The 20,228-nt window shown below is 44.9% G+C and overlaps 2 protein-coding genes across 5 annotated transcripts in view; one reads left to right on the top strand and one right to left on the bottom strand.

Moving 5' to 3' along the window:
* l(2)k09913 (transmembrane protein 53-like lethal (2) k09913) overlaps nucleotides 1-20,228 on the top strand; it is a 120,780-nt gene that overhangs the window by 28,013 nt on the left and 72,539 nt on the right. Inside the window, exon 2 of the mRNA XM_037420322.2 lies at nucleotides 11,655-12,053. Coding sequence (XP_037276219.1) covers nucleotides 11,655-12,053 — 399 coding nt within the window. The remainder of the gene's footprint in view (nucleotides 1-11,654; nucleotides 12,054-20,228) is intronic.
* Nucleotides 1-20,228, bottom strand: part of LOC142795790 (uncharacterized) — a 243,637-nt gene that overhangs the window by 178,745 nt on the left and 44,664 nt on the right. The gene's annotated exons all lie outside the window — the stretch shown is intronic.

Below are 20,228 nucleotides of genomic sequence, written 5' to 3'. Positions count from 1 at the left end.
AGGCGGCGCACTATGCTCAAACGACCGGTATCCGCGTCAATGACAGAGTGGGAAAGCTTTGCTTGAAGACAAATGCCTCAATAGCTTGTGTGCACTATGTTAATGCATGTTTGTTTATGTGTGGTATGAAAGGTTAATGTTATTGTCAACGTGTAGTTTTGCACTTGTGTACTGTTAGGCCCTTTCTGGAGCGTTCTTGCTCCAATAACATTGCACTCTTCTCCAGCCATCCCGAGTGGCATGTGCGACGTCAGCCTGTTGGCTCTTTGTAACTTTTGGCGAGCAGCTGCCAGTGCTAAAGTGGATGTTCTCTGGCCTAGCATTTGTCACCGAATGTGTATACAATGTTGGCGATCATTTGAAGGGCCACTCACCAGGCCCCATACCGGATTTTAGTTAGACAGTGGAAGTTGTTGGGTGTCCAATGAGAAACATTTTGCCTCAAAAATTTTTCGAATCGGTGCATCACGAGCGGAGAAAAAAGGTTTCTTGAAGCGGCGCGAAAGGAGGATGGGAGAAGGCGAGCTCGAAACCCTTGCCGCTCTTCCGCGTAACCTTCGCAAGCCAAATCTTTTCCCCATCCTCTCCAGCATTCCATCATGAGATGACGTGCGCATGATGTGCCCAAACAAGTCCAACCCCCGAGCACGCGAGCAGCGTTGCTTTGTTGACCAGCGTTATTTTGTGGTCTTCTGCCTGTTTCTGGGGTTTGTTTGAAAACGCTGGCTTAAACGCGGTAGAGTAGATGAACACAATGAGTGCGCGAACGCGTAGGAGCGTTCCACGGTGGTCGTCTGCTCAATGCGATGAAAGCGGGGACACGAACGCACGCGAAACACTGGCACATTAGGCCCGCATCTCGTAGGATTTCATGGGAAAACATGAAATAAAAATGCGCACAATTTTTTATTGCATCTCATTATTTAAATTAAGTTTTATTATTCTCTTAAAGCAACAAATACATAAACTACGCATGTTGTGTTAATTAATTTTTGCCATTGCACGTAGTATACTGTTGACAACGTCAGAGCGGACTCGTCTACGTAGAGGACCAACGTCATTGCATTCATTGCCTTGTGCGTAGGGCCATTCCTACGCCCACATCATGCCCTCATTCTCTACACGTGCGCCGGCAGAGGGGAGGGGGAGCAGCTTTGATCTTGAAGTTTGACCCATTTTGGCGGCGCGTAGCGTTGTAAATTTTGACAGACGTGATCATGAATGCCTCGTCTGCGCATTGCGTTTGTCAGCTCAAAATCGTCAAACCTGGTGAGTGGCTCTTTAAAGGCATCCGCACAACACAGCGTCTATTGCCAACCTAATTTGCTAGACCACGGGTCGGCATGGCAACAGCGGTAAGCCAACAAGCACGGATTTGATGGAGCCACAGGAACCAAAAGCGGGTACTGTTTTGAAGATGACGCATGTCAATTTGTTCTGAGAAGGCACTCGATGAGGAGGGAAAGTGGCTTTGGGAGAGACTAGCCGAGAAATGGAAGGTAGCAAAGGAAGTAGCGAAACGAGGTGTCACCGAGTTTTGATCAGTGTGTGATTCTACTATTACGGCACCATTTCGAAGAACTCTCACTGCTACGTGTTCTTTGTAAACTCGAGCGCAACTGTCGCATCACAGCTGAATTTCAACTTCTAGGTGGTTTAGGGGCCCCAAAAGAGAAAATGAGGGACTGGTCAGGGTAAGAATGATGGCACAACTAGTACAAAAGGCTCGAAAGAAATTTATCAACATTTTCACAACTACTGCCACTGCATTTTTCTTGGTGTGAAACATGGGTAACTTGTTTTACTGTACTATTTTCAAAGGGCTACTGACACAAACATTTTTAGTTGACACTTTTTTTTTCATCAAGTGAAAGACCAAGTCCTAAAAAGCCCAGAAAATGTGCACCCTGAAAAAGTAATTGAAAAGCATTTTTGAAAGCTAGTTTTGTGTATCCTGGTGTTGCAACAAGGTATGGGCCTCTCGTCGCGTACCCATGCACAATATTGTGACGCTTCCACAGCCGTCCAGCATCGTGTCTCTGTTGGTGACGCAAATGTGGCCTCCTTGGATGTTTTAGGGATGCTCAAGTGGTCATTTAAAAGTTTTGGTGCGTAACGTCTTCACAGCTAGCCAGACTGCTGCATGAAGTAACCAGAATTCGTGCTGCAGCTTGACAGCAAGCTAGTGTCAGTGTAGGTAGCTGCACCACGAAAAAGTTGACTTTGATATCAAAATAAATTATCTTGCCAACATTTGCAAGCCTCACACTTGCTCAGAGTCACCTCTGTGCACAGGCTTATGTGGCAGTAAGAACACATTTCTGAAAAATGGTGTCAGTGCCCCTTCAAGGTACACCAGGTTGATTTCACGTCGTTCTGTGGCACTGTCTGTGCTCTTGAATTGATAAAAAACGAAATTGTGTGGCCCAGATGATGGCCTAAGTATGTTTTTCAAGCGTTCTGTGGAAGTTCTTGACAGATTTTTTTTTTATACTGTTGAGAGCCTCATAATTATTTATCTACTTTATTTAATAATTTGCAGAATACAGTGAGCCCTCACACGTCGCGGAAATGGGAATAACGCATGCAACATAAAAGCATAGCAATACATTGTCTCAAAAACCAAAAGATTGCAGAAGAAAAAAAAATCTTATTGTGTGAATGGTTTCACCTGCATGTGAGTAGTTTACCATAAAGAACTTTGCATCAGCAACGTGAGATTTCTAGTACTTTCTGGAAACTGTGCTGTGCTGCAGTAATTGAATCAAGCATATCCCATTCCCTTACTACACGAGGGAAAAGCTGAAAGCATTGTTAATGCACAAGTATTCTTTGAACGTTAGGTCATGTTTTTGGAGTACTTTTCCTTTTTACTTTAGAATTGCGAAGGCTGAACCATTAGTCTTAAAGGGACGATTCAACAATTGATAAAAAAACTTCAATCGAATTTCGCTCTGTTGCGGAAGGTAGTGCGTGCCATCCTTGGATGTTTTAGGGATGCTCAAAGCGTGGTATGAAGAGCGGATGGAGAGAGAGCGTGAGCAACGAGCTTCAGAGCGAAAGGCGGTGAAAGAAAAGCTCGAATTAGAGACGCTAGAACTCGAGCGGCGACTTGAGCTTGCGATGGCAAAAAGGGGGTATCTGGGGATACAGAGGAGTGAACCAGTGGCTGAGGTGTGCTCTGACAGCAGTTACATCAGGAGCGATTTGAATTTATGTCAGGCTGACCCTGTACCTCGTCATGACCTTTCGCTAGAGAATGAAACTAGGGAAGAGTATGACAGGGAGGTGGGTAGCCAAAAAACTAGGAGACTCGAGGAGCTTATTGAAGCAGAGGAATGCTTCGTGAGCATGGAACAAGAACGTTTTATTCAAAGTAAAAAGTGTGTTAAAATATGTGAGAAGTCAAGCACACTTCATGCAGAGGTAGGATTGTCTCTGAAGAGCTCTACTGAAGGAGCAGTAAAAGGTCTCCGAGCTAACGCCGGTGAATGCTGTAATGAAAGCTCCGACCTAGTTTCTGCCTATTGTTTTGTGCCACTGGATGTAGCAACAGACGCTATGTACACAGCTTTTCACGATGAATATAACTCGCCCATACATAGAGAGGGCTTGAGTTCTCGAGAAATTGTAGATGATGCTTCCATGAGAAAACTGGAGCAAAATACAGAAACACTTGTTCAAGAACAGAGAGTAGAGTTGCAATGTAGGTCAGCTCTATGTGATTATGAGGGTAGTCACGACGACCCAGGCAGAAGGGTTGAAAGTTTGGATAAACAAGCTAGACAAAAAGCTGAAATGATAGAAAGTGAACCCGAAGGCAGTAATGGTCCAGCACGTCATTGTACGAGGAAGGACGCAGACTGGTGCTCTCTGGCATCTTCGGTTGAAGAGGTAGCTTCTCTAAAGGTGTCTGAACGATTGTCGGCTTACGAGCTCAAGCAAGGCGTTTCTAGGGAGGATGAAGTCATTCAGACGTGGTTGTACTGGCGCGCCTGGAGGCAACGTTTCTGACTGGCATACAGCCATTCCAGCGTCTATGCTTGTGATTTAGAGGTAGGGCGTCTGGTGATACACAGCTTTAGGTTCAGTCAAGCTTACGTTCGATAATTCTTCCACCGGCATCGAATTCCTCACTCTTGTCAATTGGTTCGGGCTGTTAAACGTCTTGTTTGGGACGCTATAACTTAAGCGTCAAGTTCCATTTCCTGGTGGTTTCTTTTGGATCTTGATTGCGGACCACAGAAGGGTGTTTCATGTGAGCAGTTGAAGAAGTTTCATGCAATGTAACATTGACTTGACGTGTAGTTCTTCTTTGACTTAATGGGGTATATATGAGAAAAGGTGATGTACTAAACAGGCTAAATTGGGGATTTTCATTATCACCTATATAAGTTCATACTTTTTCTTGCTTCGTGTGTATATAGGGGTTAGTGAATATGGACCTCTGGATGATGTAGTGAGCTGTGAGTGTGTGTTTTAAGTGACTTCATCTAAGAACTGAGTAGCAGTTTTTCATGCAGAAAAACTTTCCCAAAAAGGGGCCCGTTGTGGTGTACTATAGTGAAGTGGTGGTGTCGGTGAAGTGTGGTGGCACCTTGGTGTTATGTACAACGTGCTCGGAGGTGATGGCAGCGGTGCTTCTCAATTGAGCGGTGGAAAGATGATGATGACGTTAGCGCGAAACGTCACGCATGAAACTGCGGCCCACCAAAAGGAAGAGGAAGTTTGCGCGAAAGGTTGCACTGCAGCCAATGCACGAGGGGGAAGAAGAGGAAGACGAGTCGGGCGCAGAACGAGATCGGGCTGGCTGGAGCGCAGATTCTGGGTGTCGCGCGACTGCGGTGTCGGGTTCCGGACCCGACCGCGTGAAGTCAGGCAAGGTCAGGACGCTCCAGCTGCCCACGGTGTACTCGGAGGTACGCGGCCTTCCAGAGTTCCGGCCGGGACTGTTCAAGGTCACGTCCCAGTTGTCCGGGCTTCGACTCCAATTCCGAACCACCCGTGGAGGGTGGAACCTTCAGCGGGGTGATCATCTCTTCGACACGAGCCAGCATCGGCAAACGGCCGCAGTTCTTGCTAAGGCAAGGGCTACTTTCTCTTCCGCCAAGCGTCGCCGTTCTGGTCAGCGCGTGACTCCAGCTGCTGAGACATCGCCAACGTCTGCCGCCTCAACCCATCAAGCCACCGCCACCATCAACGCCACCGGTGACTGTTGATTTTTATAAACATTCTAGCTGGACAACTATTAGGACAAGTTTCAGTTTGTCTGCTTAGACTCGGTGTCTGTACATCGCAACTTCATCTCTTTTTTTTTGTTAATTATGCTTAAAGTTTCTACTTTTCTTTGCACACCTTAAACGGCTTCGTAATTTCTAAGCTCCGAGGCTTTCCCTCCGAGCAACAATTTATTAAACCATAAACCTGCATCACAAGCCCCAAAACAGAATTTGGCTGATGCCCATGCACGGAGGCACTATTGTATGTCACACCATTATTCTGCCACCTCAGCTGATTTATAAAGTGCAACATTGTATTAAGACGAAGCCTGAGATGCCTCATCAAATGTGGAAACTCTGCAAAAGATCAAGCCACTAATAATTGCTAATATTTGTGAAACATCATTGTGAGCTCATGACACGCCATCATAATTTTGGTTAATGGTGCGTGCCCGATCATAGAGGTAAAATGAGATGTGGTGCATAAATCCCGCAATGTTGCCCATCCTGAAGGCACTGTGCAGATTTAGATCAATCTTGAAGTCTGGGCAAGTCCAGATGGGCAATTTTTTGGTAAGCTCAAAAGGTGGCCTCAAGCCCAAGGTATATCGTTTTTCTGAGTGAGCTCTACAATTATGTAAACCCATGGTGGGGAGGCACGATTAGTGCGTCAACTGAGCTCAAAAGAAATATATAGCATAACATCTTCACGTTGTCTTTGGCAAATGCCTTGCTTACACCGTCAAATAATACTCTAGACATGTTTTCCAGATATCTGGGGCTTGATGTTTTCAGAGCTTTTTTCATTTTTTTTTTTAATACGAAGCATTTCTTAGCGAACTTGAGCGTATCTATCTAGCCGCCTACGACTTTCAGCTCGCCTGGCTGTTTTGATAGTGGTATCGATTCCAAAATTTGTGTGGCATAACATGACTGCATGACGAGCATAAGTGACACGAAAATCATGACATGTATGTCATGAATGTCATGATTTACTTTTCATGACCTTGCTGCCCTTGCGGTGGTTTCGTTCACATGACATGTTACAAAACTGGTGTGGTATGACATGACTGCATGACGAACACAAGTGACAGACCTTAACATTAGTCAGATTCAATGTAACATGATATTTTTGTCAGCTATTCTTCACTCTGTTGCTTTTTTGTTCATGAAGGTCTGGATGCCGCGAAAGCTGTTTTTTATTTTTATTTTTTTGATGTACGAACTGTGTACAAGGGTGTTGGGTCCTCTGTCAGGCTATATGCCTTTAGCCCCATCATCCTTTTGTTTCTTGTGTCTTGTACAAGAAAACAATAAAACAAATTTTGAAAATTGAATTGAAAATTGAAAAAACATGGAAATCATGACATGCATGTCATGAAAGTCATGTCTACATGCCATGCTCATGGTGCACTCGCGGCCGTTTCGCTAGCTTCACGTATACCAATTTGGTATTACGGGACTTGAATAGATGATGAAGGTATGTGATTGGTGCAAACATGATAATCATGAGATGCGTGTCATGTAACAACATGACCACATGCCACGCTCATGTTGTGCTCGCCGCGGTTTCACTACCAAATTTGGTATTATGGCACTTGAATGAATGATGAAAGTATTTGACTGATTCAAACAATATAATCATGAGATGCGTGTTATTTAACAACATGAATACATGCTATGCTCATGATGCGCTCGTGGCCGATTCGCTAGCTTAACATCTACCAAGTTCGGTATTACGTGATGCGAACATCCAACATAAGTAATTGACCCGTCCAAACATGATAATCATAAAATCCGTGTCATGTAACAACATGACTACATGCCACGCTCGTGGCCGCTTTGCTAGCTTCACATATAACCAGTTTGATATTACATCACGTGAATGTATGACGAAGGTATGTGACTGGTACAAACATGATAATCATGAGATGTGTGTCCAGTAAGAACATGGCCACGTGCCAGACTCAAGACGCCAATACATTTTGTTGAGACCTGGTGAGCGTGCGGTTCGGCGTTAGTTTAGTCGCGTTACGCCGGCGATGCCACGTTAGGCACAGCCTTATACTCGCAGGCTTAAGCCGCGCTGTGTTGCCCTGACGCATGCGCATTAGAGCGCACCCGGCGTCCCTCTGTCACAAAGAGCGGCAGACGCAGTGCTGTCTGGGTAACGCCGTCGGTGCAAAATGCAGCATGTTGCCTTTTGCTACATTTCGCGCCCGTTGTGCCTGGCGTCGGAGTAAAAAGTGCTCGCACTTTGCTGGCGTAGCGTCGCTGGGCTTAGCGTGCGCGCACGTAAACGTTACGTTTGTGTATATTGGCCCCTACATGATGCACTCGCCACCGTTTCGCGTATACCAAATTTGGTATTAGGGGATGGGAACAGACGACGAAGGTAGGTGACTGGTGGAAACATAATAATCATGACGCGCGTGTCATATAAGAACATTAGAACATACCATGCTCATTTTATTTATTTACTTTATTTATTTATTTCCAGGTACTGTTGGCCGATTGAGCTGTTACAGGGGTGGGGTAGAAAACTGACATAATCGTCATGTCATGCATAAAAAAGAAATGAATAGCCGATACAAAAGTAATACATCACTATACTACGTTCTACGACTTACATGCTACATCACATACATTACAAAATACACTTCCCAATATTACATCCTACAACGTACATGAGACAAGTTACAGCAAATAGATTCATAGTCAAAAGATGACAGGCACACACACCAAAAACAGCAATCACCGTTTACGAAGACTCACTTAGAAAATATTTCGTAACATTGTTTTCAAAATGTTCTGCAGTTTGAGAATCACGTATGGCATCATGATGCGCTCGCGGCTGTTTCGCGAGCTCCACATACACCAAATTTGATATCAGATCACGTGAATAGATGACAAAGGTGAATTACACGTCTGAACATGATAATTATGACACGTAAGTCATGTACGGCATTATTTACTTCCGCCTCGTATCGTTCTGCTGATTTTAAAGTATCATATCAACCTTCCTCATTTGTGCTTCACATATCATCGATTCCTACTTTACGTGGGATCTGCCAATTTTTTTTTCTTGTAATTTGGAGGACATTATTCAGAGTTTATTTATTGGTGGGAATTCTGTGCTTATGGGTTTTTTTTTTGCCAATGCTGATTTTCTGACATTTGGAGTTTAGTTTTACATTATTCTTAATACTGCAATGTCTTGCATAAAATGTCTATCAACAAAAACAGATCACACACAGGATATTTCAGTTACCAAAAAGGTCTGAATGTACGAACACGTGTACAAACAAGCACAAATGCTGCAACACTAAACACATACGATTGTGCTCATTACAACCTCAATGTTAGTTGTAGCAGATGTTAGCATACCTCATGTGGTCTGTAAGTTCAGTGCTGCCAGCGGACTGTATATCGAGATGTCGCCTGCGGCTCCCTGGGGCTCTGCATATGTTGATGTCTCTTGCTCCGTTCATAAGAAACCCTTTATTTAGTGATTTTATCTTCATTTATTAGGTGCTTATATTGCCATTAGCAGACCTTACAGCAGGGGAGTATATGCATCTTAAATGAACAGTCATTTAATATTCATTTCACAAAGCGTGGTGGAAACCTTTATTACATTGTGTGTCAATAATATCTGACGAAAGAGCATTCCACTTGCTCGTGGTTCTACTAAAGAATTAATAGCAAAATGTGTCGCCCTTAAAAAGAAGCTTCTGAACTTTTAGGTTATGGTTCCTGCTGCATGAAATATATCAAGGCATTTTGATGTTTTTTCCTATCTATGCCTGTTTGGGAATAGTAAATGCTGTGAAAAAGCTTGAGTCTCGGGGCCTTTATTCTGTCTTTCAAGTCCTGCCAGTGAATAGCGTGCTTACTTTCAGTAATACTGATGCTACTGTCGTAAAATGAAATACCTGAGACGAATCGAACAGTCCTACTCTGAATTTTTCCTAGTAGGTTGTCTGACTGACAAGAGTGGAGGTTCGAGCTGATACACACCTACTGAGTGAAATAAAGCAGTTCTTTCAAATGACTAAGCAATCGCCCAAAATTTTGACGTAGGAAACTTAGTTTGCATGCTGCCTTTTTTGTCATCTCCTGTACATGCATATTCCATATTCAATCCAAAGTATAACACCTAAGTATTTGCATTCCCTAACCTTACGTAACGTAACAATAATTTATACTCAAATGCCTTATTTATGTGTTTTCTTGTAAAGGTGATGTTTAAACACTTTGAGACATTTAACGACATTTCCCATTTCACACGCAAGGTTACTCTCAAGGGCTTCACAATCAGATTCTCTATCAATAAATCTATACGCCACGCAGTCATCTGCAAACATCTAAGAAAAGGACATTATGCCACTAGAGATATCATTTATGTGCAATAAAAGTAAGAGAGGCCCCAAGACCAAGCCTTGGGAGAACTCCAGTGGTCACTCCTGCGGTTTTAGAGGAGATGCCATTGAAAACCACAGACCGTTATCTATGTGAAAGATATTGCGATATCCATGCAATTACGTTTTTGTTCAGTTTGTTGGCATGACACTTGCTAATTAGTAGATCATGAGTCATGATGTCAAACTCTTTATGGAAACCTACAAGTATGCAATCAATTACTTGTCTTTTTTTTATTGCTCAGGCCGAATTGTGGGTGAATTCCGTCATCTGCATACTACAAGAAGAACCTTGCATATGTTTCTTTGCATTTAATAAATTGTGCTTAATGTGATACGACATAATACAATTACATATAATGTCTTCGATTACTTTGTGTGTAATACTAGTCAAGGACACAGGCCTACAGTTCTCAATACGGTTTTCAGGTCCATTTTTGTGTGAAGCCTGACATTTGCTAATTTCCTGTCAGTAGGAATGGCATCACCACTTAAATGCTGACTGCAAAAGCACAGGCATAAAGAATTATAACAACTACTAAGCATTGCTGCTTTGTCAGAGCTTACGTACACCCTCCAAGGCAGTCATCTTGCGGCATTTCTTTATTAGACAATGAAAATTCACACCAAGGACCCAAGCCAGACAATTACTAAATACAGATGAAAAATAACTACTAAATACTTCTACTTTGTGCTTGTCATCAACAATAATGTTGCCTAAGGGCTCAAGAGAAGGAATGCTGTTATAGTGATGACCAATACGACTTATACACTTCCAAAATTTTTTCGGACCTTTACCAATCGCTCCCCAAACTGCGTGTGATGTGTGATGGGTGTGGACATGATAAACTTTAAATCTGCTCAGCCGGCTTTTGTCTTCATCACTGCTAAGAGAATGTCCTTTCGTTAAAGAGTGGAACAGGCTCACATTGGCCATTAAAATTGCGATACTTTTTTTGGAAGGCAGGCCGCTCTACGTATAGCGTAATCATGAAATGCATCTAGCACCTAAATACGATCCCGCTGTATGTTGCCTAGCAACCACTTGGCGTAGTGATGTGCATTTCAAACTGGGTCAGGGGATGGGAAAGGGAAGTGAGGGTAAAGATCGGAAAGGGTTAATCAGACCACAGCTGTGTTTAGTATAGTACACCTAGGAACTAGATTTCATTGTTATAACCTACAGTGTGGTCGGGGGCATTGTTGTCAGTGGGCTACTTGACCACAGAGAACACACAAAAGTTGATGGTGCAGCAGCGTCTCATTGTTACAATTAGTACATTGCTAAAACCAGTATTTTTGAGACATGAAACCCGACAAAAAAACCAATCGGCTAAAACCAGTGTTGTTACAAGCAGGTCTAACTCTCAAGCTGCTTCTCACTTCACTTTTTAAAAGTCACTAGAATACTGCACTCTGTGTATGTTTTTTTTTTGCCTGTTGATGTTTTTAGGACTGTAAATATTTAAAACATGGTCAAGTCTCGACCCTTTGTAGAGAATGTTATAAATATTTGAAAGTGGTGGCCTACAGGGGAAATCAATAAATGCAGTGTAAGTTTTTTCAGATTTCATTTCATAAGATCTGCAAACGATAGTGGTGAATCATTCTGTAGGAAGTACTGGTTGCATAAAGCAATGATGTCTGCAAGTAAACTGCTAACGATTTGGAAACATGGGGCTTCTGCAGGGAGTGCACTGCTTTTGCGATTTCCATGAGCACTTTCGTCTCTCACTGTCTCTCGTGGGAGCATGTTTTGTTTTGTGAATAAGCCTTGCTTGACAGGTAGGAACTGTACCCTGCCACCTTGTTTTAATGCAGTCCTTCAACCATTTCACAGCCTTCCAAATTTACTTGACCAATTAAATAGGATTGCTGTCTGTACCACATGAGGTTCTGTGTGTTGCTTCTAGTTTCATTAGTCTTCTGCGAGGTGCTTTCCTTGAATGTTAACGACTACATTATCTCTAAGTTAAAAATCAATCCGACCTTTGCTGAGAGTGGGTCTGTGCAGGTGCTGGTGCCATGCCTGTCACTGCAGAGCATGAGCACGGCTGTGCGCACAGAGACGCTGAACCAGAACATGCAGTTGCGGCTGTCCCACAAGCCCCCTCCGACAGCTGGGGCGCCCTTGGTGGGCGGCGGTGGTGGAAGCCCCGGTGTGGCGTGTCCCGTGCTCACCACGTCCTCGGCCTCTGCGCGTCCTGACGAAGCGATGGGCCACCGAGGGGTGAGCAGCAGCAGCAGTAACAGTGCATTGCGCGAGAACCCGCTCACCGTGCTGCTGGCCTGGATGAATGCAAAGGACTCGCACCTGCAACACTACCACGACTTCTACCTGCAGCTGGGCTTCGATGTCCTGACGGTGCGCACGCTACCAATGCAGCTGGCATTCCCTACATCGGGAGCACAGGTATGTGCACCGCACTGGCTTTGGTTGAGACTATTCCGGGTAATATCTCGGTATGCTTCTGGCAGCTAGCAGTAGTTTCCAATTTTACTGGGCAGCTAGTGTTTTGTTCGTGTCTGTGTGGTGGAGAGAGTGCGCTCACTATCAGTGGTTCCAGTTATCCTCACCCGCCCTTGGCAATGGTGCCCAAAGCTTCACAGCTTTGCGTTGTGTCTACATTCGACAAGGCCACTTTATTATTTATCGTACTGAAAAGACTACCATCATGCATGTTCAATGTGATGATACCGAAAAAAAAGACCATTTTAAGGAAGGTGCTTTTGTGGACTGCATTGGACATCTTGATTATGCTCCCCATAAGAAGTTTAGGGTGGTTCACTTCACCTTTTCTGTTGGGCCGAGTACTTAGATGGCAAGACGTGATTATCAGCTGCAGCTTTGCTCTCTAGTGTCACAGTGTTAGCGAATTTGAAGCAATCAATGCCAAAATGTGTGTGTGAAAATTATAGGATAATATGATTCCTTTAGTAAAAATGTTAATCGATTTTCAATTTTTGAACGTTTTCACTGTCGGTTGTTTCCGACCACAACGCACTTCCAGTGTCTGCTTGTTTTGGAATTATTGGTGAATTTCAAAACACAGAGAAATTGCACATTGTGAGGTTATGACTGATAAGGAGGGGAAGAAACCCAACAACATTTTTGCTGCTGATACCAGCTAATGAGGTGGCAACGATTGAGTCGTGTTTTGGTCTATTGGAAGGGGAACGGCGCATGCCTTTGATCTTGATGTGCTATAGCATAAAAACCAATTGAATAGAAAATAAAAAAAGAAGGTGCACCCTGCAAGACCTGCGGCTTGAAAACTATTGCACTCGCAATCACAAGCGCGCTGCATAATTGCTCGGTCTGTGAGTAAAAACTCCGTAAACAGGGGTTGTATCAAGCTGACTAACCCCTGTTTATGGATTCTTTCATCGCAAGCTTCCAACTTCTCCTCCCTGCCGTTTTTTGAATATTTGTGAGGGTGCACTAACCATGTCCTTCTGTTAAGAGGGGTAGACACGGTTACTTTGTACTCCTAATTACACTATCAAAACGGCGAGGGACAAAAGTAAGGGCTTCTAGAAAGATTGGACATATGATATAACCAGCACAATCACCTAAACATGCCCACTTTGCACTCTGGCACAATTTCCTAAATGCACTATGGAGGATGCACCGTCATGTCAGCAACACTGTAAGGGGGGAAACATTCACTATGTTGACAGCAGTGGGGGCCAGCTACTGGTAACATGACTCGCTGGGTTCCACCCCTGACACTCTGCAGTAATTTGTGAGCATACAAAAACACTGGGAGTATTGCTGAGCCTTCGTTGAAGTGGTTTGTAGTGCTTTTGGCCTTGCCTTATATGACTGGAATCAGCAATAAATAATGCAGACCTCTATCTGTGCATCTATGACTTTTTCTGCGACATGGTTCTCGGCTTTGACCGCCATTGTCAGGCCCCACTGCCGATGCTTCCATGATGTCGCCCTTGTTGCTGCTTTCGAATTAGCTTTGGCTTCGTTGGCAACCTTGCTTCTGTGGCGGCTTTCTCGGTGTTGACGGCATTCATAAACTGCCAGCAGGGCCTCGTGCTTCGTACTTGAACCGAGATCGTCTCTGTGTGCTGTTTGGTGTACTGAAAGCGCTACATGCATTTGCCCGCTTCCTCAACGGTGCTCATTGTCATGGAGCCGCAGAAATGGTTTTGTCCGATCATTTGTAGAGATTTGGCAGGCGTCGTAAAGAGCTGCAATAAGACCGTTTTTGCTGCCTTCGTATTGCCACGTGCATTTCTTGTTTTCATTCTTGCTTCATTTAGGTTTTCACCCACAAAGCTTCTCACAAATGCTCAGTGCAAAGTGTGCCTCATTGTTTGAGAAGATTCACGATTATTGGAGATTGTTCTGTTAACATTGCCCGCTAGGTGCGAACACGAGATTATTCCAGGGCTTGCGCGACGAGAAGTGGTAAGCCGGGAATATTAGGCGGCACATGTATAAATGCCGACGCACTTTGCCGCTTGACACTTGATTGACAGGCTATGCTGTATTAGCCCCTATCAGTGCCAGTTTGTGTTGCTGTAGTCTGACCTTCAGTTTCCTGGCCACAGGTTCAGCCAAATGAAGAGTTAATTGATTGATTTGTGGGGTTTAACTTCCCAAAACCACCATTTGATTATGAGAGACGCCGTAGTAGATGGCTCCAAAATTTTGACCACCTGGGGTTCTTTAACATGCTCCCAAATCTGAGTACACGGGCCTACAACATTGCCGCCTCCATCGGAAATGCAGCCGTCACAGCCGGGATTTGATCCCGCGACCTGCAGGTCAGCAGTACCTTAGCCACTAGACCACCGTGGTGGGGCAAATGAAGAGTTCCCTCTCTTACTTTCTTTGTGTTGTCTACGTCGACATCACAACCACGTGACATCTGGTGGAGGTGCTCCCCGGCCCATGTATCGTACGCCCTTTCAAACTGTGAGTTTAGCCCAGGTCGTGAAGAAGACACTGACACCCTCAGTGACACTCATGCCAGCCGCAAACTACAGGCACTACCCCCCAATTCGGACCCTTACCAGAGAACACACGAGATACGACTACGAAGCAAGCCATCACGATGACAACATCTAGGCAGCTAACACCCCTACTGCTTCATCAGCTGAAGGAGCCGTCGAAATTTCAACGGTCACCATGCGAGGACCCGTAGAGCTGGTTGGAAGCATATAACTGGGTTGCCGTCCTCAGCCATTGGATCAATGAAGACAAGCTCAGGCATGTGTACTTCGCCTTAGAAGATGCCACCAGAATGTGATTCGAGAATAAAGAGCCGACCCTAATATCATGGGAGGTTATCTGAACCAGGTTCTGGGCTATCTTCGCCATCAACATCCTCAGAGAAAAGGCCAAAACTCTTCTTGAAACCCTAGTTCAACTACTCAACGAAACCGTCATGCTCTTCACAGAAACATGACTAGACTCTTCCGCCCCGCAGACCCTGAAATGCCTGAAGACAAAAAAGTTCGCCTCCTCATGTGAGGAGTTAAACAGAAACTTCTCACAGGGCTGATGTGGAAGCCACCGAACAGTGTCCAAGAGTTTGTCTCGTAAGCGACTACTATCGAGAAGACCCTGGACATGCACAACCACCAGTACAACCGTCGTTTGACTCAGCAGTTTGCCGATATCCAAGGGCTCTGCTCTGCCCACCTGCGTGAAAGGATGAGAGTGATCGTCCATGAAGAGCTGCGAAAATTCCTGTCTTCGTCACCGCCTTAAGTGGATTTTATTGCTGACGTCGTGCGCCATGAGATCCAGTAATGCCTGCGCATTCCTCTGCAAGCAGAGCCGCAGCCGGAGGCTATGAGCGTCGTTGGTGCAACGCGACGCTTCGCTTCTCCTCTACTCTAACATCAAGAGGCCACACGATCGCAGTTCCACCACCAGACACCGCTGCCGCCGCCGCCATACGCGCCACTTGTTGGCCAGTGCAATGCCCCTAGGAAAACCGACCTGTGGCTTGCCCCCGACCAATGACCTCTCTGCTATCACTGTGAGGAAGCTGGCCACATTTACCACCGCTGCCAGTACCGCCAGATTGGAGTGCATGGTTTCGCCGTCAATGGGCTGTGCCAACCGCAAGGGGGAACGCCTACACGACATTGCAAACTACCTCACAGGAGCGCAGTCAACACACCGACGACCTTACCGTTCACCGTTTCTAGGCCGCTACACATTACCGCATTGCAGGCCAGCCCTGCTACAGCCGATCTCCAAACTCTTACTCAGATAACCAAAGGCAGCAACCGATGGAGGTGTGGTTGCTCTATGATGAACTAGCGAAGTTCCTCTGCTAGTCTTGTCAAAATATTCAAACAAATAGCAGAGTATTCGAATTCGCTTCGATTTGAATTTCAGTTATAGAAAATCTTAAGTAGTCGCAATGAACGAATAGGTGTACATCAATCCACATGTAATGTTATATAAAGGTGGTTTCACAGCATTGTAGGGATGCAATGCCGTGAAAGATTTCATCCAGGGTAAATTCACTCTGCCGTGAAGCCCTACTTCAAACTCGAGGGGGCCTAGCAACACTTTTTGAGCTTGGTCAGAAAACGCTGCCGATCGGTAGTCGAGACTACCAAGAACATGCAAGGCAAATAACATAGTGCAGCTCGTGGCCTCCAACAATAAATTCTCAGAGTTAGCTCAAAATTGCTCTTTTCGTTCAACAAATGATGCCACAAGCTCAAAAATCACTCATCACAGCCATTGTATGACATTGGCTGATTTGAACATGGCACGATCAGTCGTTACTAAGGCTATGCTACGCGTACATGCATGATCGCACTGAAAAGCCACGTATTCGAAAAAAAAAAGAGATAAAGAGCGTTTAAGGTCATGAGGCACCCGTGACATATCTTATTGCGATAGCAATTGTACGGACAGTCTCAGCTGGTCTTTTGTCGTTGCCACTGCCGTCATTCACCGTATATGTATATGTATATACATATATGAAAACTAAAAAAAAATCAGCATATCCACGGGGTGAATGATGATGACTGGGGCGAAGCGTTTGTCAGCCCGTTCATGCTTCCGTCTGTCCGTGCGACCATCCATGCGTCCATTCATGCGTTCATCCGTCCGTTCGTCCACGCATCTGTCCATCTGCCCATCCGTCCATCTGTGAACACTCCAAGTACCGCCATCTCGCATCCCCTGTGGCACATACCCTCTCCGCACTATTGTCCATCCGTCCGTCTGTCTGCTCGTCTGTCTGTCGGTCCGCCTGTGAGTCCATCTATTGAACACTCCAAGTATCACCATCTCTCATCTCACATCCTGGTGGCTACATACGACAACGACAGAGCATGAACAGGCCCACTCTCTAAGGAGCTTCGCCCTTAAAAAAAAGCCGCCCATGCTCGGCGCCCAGCTTGTCGCGATTCACCAATGCGCGCTTGTCTCCCACAAGTACTTTGCCCCATGATGGGGGGGAGGGGGGGAATTTAGATGCTCGTGCGCTTATCCTTTGGTGGGAAGAATTGTGCGCCTTCGGTTTTCACGGGAACGATTGCGTTAGTTGCTGGGCCTACAAAGGTCACTTCGCTCGCTGCACAAGCTTCGTTTGCGAAAAGAGCACACTTAATATATGCAGTGAGTTATAACAACTGGGACACTTGTTGGTTTGCACTCATTTGTACTTGTGATTACATTTCGTTTGTCGTTTTTGTTTGAACAGCGCGGTAAGTCTCGAGCAGTAAATGTTACTAGTTCGCTCTCATCCAGTGTATGTTGTTTTCGTGCCTCATTTGTGCGTGAGGAGCGCGTTGCACATTTCGATCTGTTTCCCGTTCTCAGTGTTACATTCCAAGTTGTTACTATCGCATCCATTACTTTGCCCTTGCGGGGAAACAGCGACTTTTTCTGTTTCCGTGTCATTCCTCTCTGCTTAGCTTCCAGTGCTTTCGTTGGGATGAAAGAATGCAATCGCAGTATGCGACAAATCTTTGCAACTTTACTCATACTGGACGAATTCTAAAAATTTTAGCGCTTGTAAATTCATGAAGCAATAAGCTTCTTTAGTTAATCAATTCTATGCCTACTTTAAAGGTGCTGTAGGACCCCTTTGTAGGAACATATTACCCTCAAATCAATCATAATATTTTAGAGCTTAGAACCTTGCAGAGGTGGAAAAGCTGCGCCATTTGCGGCATTGTGCACCTAACTTGCTTACCTGTGCTATTGTGTGCCGAACTGCCCCTGCTGCACCAAACTCTGCAAGGTGCGATCACGTACGATCTAAGCAAGACATAGTCTTCAAAGCAATATACACGCTGATTTTCAAGGAACTTTTTTTCGCAGCTGCTTTCCGCCTGCGTAGAAAAGCACAATAAAGCGGGTAGATTTCTCACATTAACAATTGGTACAGACAACTCTAAGTAAAAAAAAAAAAAAACCAGGTGCGTCGTTATTGCATTTTTTTTTTTCGTTGGTAGTTCATCAGTTGGCCAGTTACTTGTTGACCATTCCAGTCTTTGTCAACTGAAACCTCCATCTTGATCATTGATCAGGGGGGGGGGGGGGAAAGGACAGTGGAAAGCACAGGTAACATTGTATTTTGAGGAAGTTGTCGTGCTAAGACAGTTAAATTGTGTGCGTGGGGCAACAATATGTCGAACTCCTAGTTAGTGCCTCTGTAGAAGGCTGTATGGTTAGTAAAAATTACATTTATTTTCTTCTATCTCTGTCGCAAAGATAATTAGCGATAATATCTACGGTTCAAATGAGTGTTTTGAGAAGCAGTTTTGCGACAGGGATGCAGTTTCACTTTCGCTAGATGCAGCCCGTCAACAACCTCCCCCGCCCCTCGCCAGTGTGCGAGCAACCGACAGTGCCATGTCGCGGTGCATAGAATTTGGTTTCTCCGCTGCCACTTGGGAAGGTGCCCGTTCACGACACTAGGAAAACCTTTCTAGCCACTATGGTATTAAAGAAGAAGGATGTTTTTGCGTCGATTTTTTTTATTAAAGAAGAAGATGTTTTTGCGTCGATTACCGCCTCCTAAACAAAATCACTAAGAAGGACGTGGACCCTCTCGCACGTACAGACTTTCTGGATCGACTCCACAGTGCAAAGCACTTTTTCTTGATGGACTTCAAGGCCAGCTATTGGCAAATTGAGGTTGACGAGATAAGGCTACCTTTATCACATCAGACAGCCACTTCGAGTTCAAGGTCATGCCATGTGGTCCTTGCTCGGAGCCTGCGACGTTCCAGCGTGCTGACTGGATTGAAGTGGCAGAGTTGGCTTGTGTACTTGCACAATGTCATTATGTTTTTCTCGAGCTTTGACGGGCATTTTTGGTGCCTTCAAGCAGTACTTCAAGTTATCAAGTCTTCCAGGCTTGCCCTGAAGCCAGAAAAGTGACGCTTTGCATACTAGGAGCTCTTGTTACTGGGACACGTTATTAGCAAGTCTGGAGTCTGGTTCGACCCGTGCAAAACGGTCGCCATTGCCCATTTCCTGCAGCCCACCGACAAGAAGGCCGTACGCCGATTCCTCAGCCTGTGCGCCTATTACAGGCATTTTGTCAAAGGATTCTCACAGAACGCCGAGCCGCTAAGTCGCGTCACAAAAAGGGATGTCGAATTCAGGTGGGAAATGTCCCAAGAGAAAGCATTTCAGGAACTAAAACGATTGCTGCAGACACCGTCAATACTTGCGCATTTGAACGAATATGCCGAAACAGAAGTACACACCCCAACGGAGCGTCGACCGTCGACCAACTACTGACAAACGGCGGAGCGCGTCGGCATTTACACTCTTGCCGTCGAATGTTCTAGCGTTGTCGCTGGCGGTGGCGTAGGTTCCAGAATAATCTGTACAGTTCGCAGAGTAGGCGTGATGTTATCGAAATGATCTACTACAGTCCGGAAGCTTCTCAAAAACTGCAGGCGCGGTTTGCGCTGAGAATTGTGTAGTGTTTTGGGACGATAACGAAACTTGGGAAATGAATTTTTTATTTGTCTCTTTACGTACATTGTCTGTATGTTTACGTTGTGTCTTCCACTCCTGTAATAGCCCTAAACAGGGCTTACAATATTAATAAATGAAATGAAAAGTGTTTGAATGCCGGGTAGTCATGCCATCTAATAAATGAAACCAGAGACGTTTTGTTAGTGTTAACCACTATTAACCAATCACTACACCATTTATCTAACTTTCGTAAGTCGTTTTGGAACCCTAGGTTAACAGTGACGTCGATGATCGGGCGATAAATGACGCAGTTGTCAGCGAACAGGAGTATGTTTGAAGAAATGTTACTGGGGAGATCGTTGATGTAAATGAGGAAAAGGAGTGGACCCAATACATTGTTTGTGGCACTCCGGATAAGACAGGGGATGAAGTTGACGATAAATTATTTGCATGCACAAATTGCTGTCGGTTAGTGAGGAACTTCTTAATCTAATGGAAAACAAGAGGATTTATGTCAAGTCACAAAAGGTTCAATAGCAAGCGTTTATGTGGCACCTTATTGAAAGTTTTTTCGAAGTCAATGAAAAGTGCGTCTACAGGTATGTTCTAATCCAGGCCAACATGGATATCATGGAGAAGTACAAGTAGGGTTTC

The sequence above is a fragment of the Rhipicephalus microplus genome, chromosome 2 (assembly GCF_043290135.1).
Source record: "Rhipicephalus microplus isolate Deutch F79 chromosome 2, USDA_Rmic, whole genome shotgun sequence".
NCBI classification, from domain to species: domain Eukaryota; kingdom Metazoa; phylum Arthropoda; class Arachnida; order Ixodida; family Ixodidae; genus Rhipicephalus; species Rhipicephalus microplus.
This window is presented reverse-complemented; position numbering and strand designations above follow the sequence as displayed.